This window comes from Nannospalax galili, unplaced genomic scaffold (assembly GCF_000622305.1).
Source record: "Nannospalax galili isolate Female #2095 unplaced genomic scaffold, S.galili_v1.0 scaffold707, whole genome shotgun sequence".
Classification (NCBI taxonomy): Eukaryota; Metazoa; Chordata; class Mammalia; order Rodentia; family Spalacidae; genus Nannospalax; species Nannospalax galili.
Genome location: NW_008356263.1, coordinates 248,578 through 251,475, shown reverse-complemented (window position 1 = coordinate 251,475; position 2,898 = coordinate 248,578). Strand labels below are relative to the sequence as shown.

Here is a 2,898-nt window from a genome sequence, read left to right as displayed (position 1 = left end):
TTTTTGTCTTTTTGAGACAGGGTCTCCCTGTAGCCCCAGCTGTCCTGGAACTCACTATGTAGACCAGGCCAGCCTTGAACTCACAGAGATATGCCTCCCGAGTGCTGGGATTAAAGGCGTGTGCCAACATGATATTTTTTTATTACTTTTATTTTTATGTGTATGTATGTATTGCTTGCATGTATGTAAGTGCACCCATGTAGTGCAATGACCAAAGGGTACAGAAGAGGCCATTGGATCCCCTGGAACTGGAGTTACAGTTGTTAGCTGTCATGTGGGTGCTAGGATTCTAACCTGGGTCTTCTGCAAGAACAGCCAGTGCTCTTAACCACTGAGCCATCTCTCTAGCCCGTTATATATTTTAAAAGATATTTTATTTATTATTTTTATTTTATGTGAATGAGTGTACTGTTTGCATGTAGATAGGTACACTGGTGTTGTGCAGTACCTTTGGAGGTTAGTGCTCTTAACCACTGAGCCATCTCTCCAACCCCCTTGAGTTACATTTTTTAAGGGTTTTATAAGTGTTGCTTTACTGCTTTTTGTTTTCCTTTTGTTTTCAGTTTTTATAATGAAGAAATTCAAACCAGCTGGAATTTTACCCTTTTATCTGTTCATGGCTGCCAAAGCATTTATTGTTTTTTTGCTTGTTATTGTTTTTTTGCTTGCTTTGCTTGGACAGGAAATACGTCCCAGTGCTGACCATTCTGGGACAATTTTCTCTGGGGCATAGTATGTCTTTTTCAATAATAGACTCAAACTTTCTGTTATTCCAAAGAGATGGAAATTTTCAAATAATGTCTTTTCCTTCTTATCCTTTTACTTTATTTCCTTCTGCTCACCCAAAGGACCCAGAACAAACATCCCCACAGTACTATGAAACATGTAGTGCTCAGATTATGGTCTCTAAGTATTATTTAACTTTTCTTTCTTTCTTGTCTTTTTGAGACAGAGTCTCCTTGTAGCCCTAGCTGTCCTGGAACTCACTATGTAGATCAGGCTGGCCTTGGAACTCACAAGACCTGCCTGCCTCTGCCTCCCAAGTGCTGGGATTAAAGGTGTGTGCCACCACGCCCAGCTGAGCCTGAGATTCTAATTTTCTTTGTTCCTCTTCCAAATAGATTGGTCTTAGGTACTCTTTTTCTGTTTTTAAGTTACTACTGATAACGAAAAATGACAGTAAACACATCTATTCTACCCTATTCTAAATGGTTAGTACAATGTACAGGTGACACATCACAGAGGATTCAGGCAAACCATGACCAAATTTTTAAAAATTTATTTTTATTTAGCGTGTTAAGAATGAGTGACAGAGAAAGAAAGAGATTGAGAGAAAGAGAGAATATATCCATGTGTGGGGTCAGAGGACAACTTTGTAAAGTTGGTTCTCTCCTTACTCCTGGGGTTCCAGGGATCAAACTCAGGTAGTCAGATTTGGCAGCAAATGCTTTTTAGCTGCTGAGTCATCTCACTGGCCCCATGACCAAGGTTTAAAAAGCCAAGCACTGAATACTCAAGCACATGACCATGTACAACTATCCACATCTACTGAAAGACATTACTGAACAACCTTCAACAGAATCCATTTCTATCTCCCAAGTTCTGGGATTAAAGGCGTGCACCACCATGCCTGGCCCTTGATTTCTTTAAGGCATTTGCCATCTTAATTTTTTTCTGAAGCAGGGTCTCCCTACAGCCTCAGCTAGCATGAAACTCAGAGATCTACTTGCCTCTGCCTCTTAAGTGCCGGGATTAAAGGCATGTACCACCACGCCCAGCTGCCATCATTTTCTTTAATGCTACAAAAGATGACTTCTACATTGGTTTACTCAAGTCCTATGACCATAATAATTAAAATCTAGTGTTAAAGCTGTAATGAAATGCTTCTTCTAATCATGTAGTTATTAAATTTTTTTTTAAAAATGTCTTTAGGTGAAACTTTATCTCCTGCACGAGGCAGAAGCCCTAGCTTTTATCTCAGCTGAGGTTTCCTCAGAGTAGTACCAACTTTCCAGGCTCCCTTCTACCCTGTAGGAATTCAAAACAATCAAGGAAGAAGCAGCTTTGCTCTCTGACTACAGCAAACTAAAATATACCTTGCATTTCTCAAATCAAATACCTTTAGTGGATAATTGACATGGGTATAATATTTATGTTAAATAATTCTTGGCTCCTTACTTCAGAAAGCAAATTCTCCAGAGACATTGGATCCATTTTGCTGTAGACACTCCACAGATTCAAACTTACATCTTGCAACTGCAACAAAGGGCAAAAACATTGGAATAATTAAGTCAAATCACTGGGACAATCGGAGTTATTTCTGATACACAGAAATTTCTACTTTGTACAAACAGTGTGAGCATAATAATAAAAAAATTTTCTCTTAATTGTCTTAGAACCTCTACATATTAATAAGCCTTCCAATTCAAGGCAATTCTTTCCAGAGTCTTTGGTATATCATTTGATTATATTCAATACTAGCAATATGTATTTTTACATATACATACACGCTGTTTTTCTAATTAACACATGCCCATGAGTTTTAAAAAACCAAACAGTACAAAACGCTTATAATAAAAAATTTTAATTCTCTACTTTAACCTTTTAAGAAATCCCATTAGCCTTGCTCCTCAGAAACAACAACTTCATGCCAGGCGTGGTGGCACTCGGGAGTCCAGAGGCAGAGGCAGGCGGATCTCTTTGAGTTCAAGGCCAGCCTGGTCTACATAGTGAGTTCCAGACCAGATGAGGCTACAGGGAGACCCTGTCTCAAAAAGACCAAAAAAAATGAAACAACAACTTAAAGCTTATTTTCTTTTATTATTTTCCTTTGGTATTTATGTCCTTTTTTTTTTTTTTTTTTTTTTTTTTTTTTTTGAAAGAGGTTCCTCTTTTGCC

At 38.2% G+C, this 2,898-nt stretch overlaps 1 protein-coding gene across 3 annotated transcripts in view; it reads right to left on the bottom strand.

The window, feature by feature from the left end:
* The window catches only part of CUNH20orf194 (chromosome unknown C20orf194 homolog), a 257,297-nt gene that overhangs the window by 216,007 nt on the left and 38,392 nt on the right, over positions 1-2,898 (bottom strand). For all 3 annotated transcript variants that reach the window (XM_029556875.1, XM_029556874.1, XM_008854459.3), the window contains exon 7: positions 2,179-2,256. In XM_029556875.1, the coding sequence (XP_029412735.1) occupies positions 2,179-2,256 (78 nt within the window). The remainder of the gene's footprint in view (positions 1-2,178; positions 2,257-2,898) is intronic.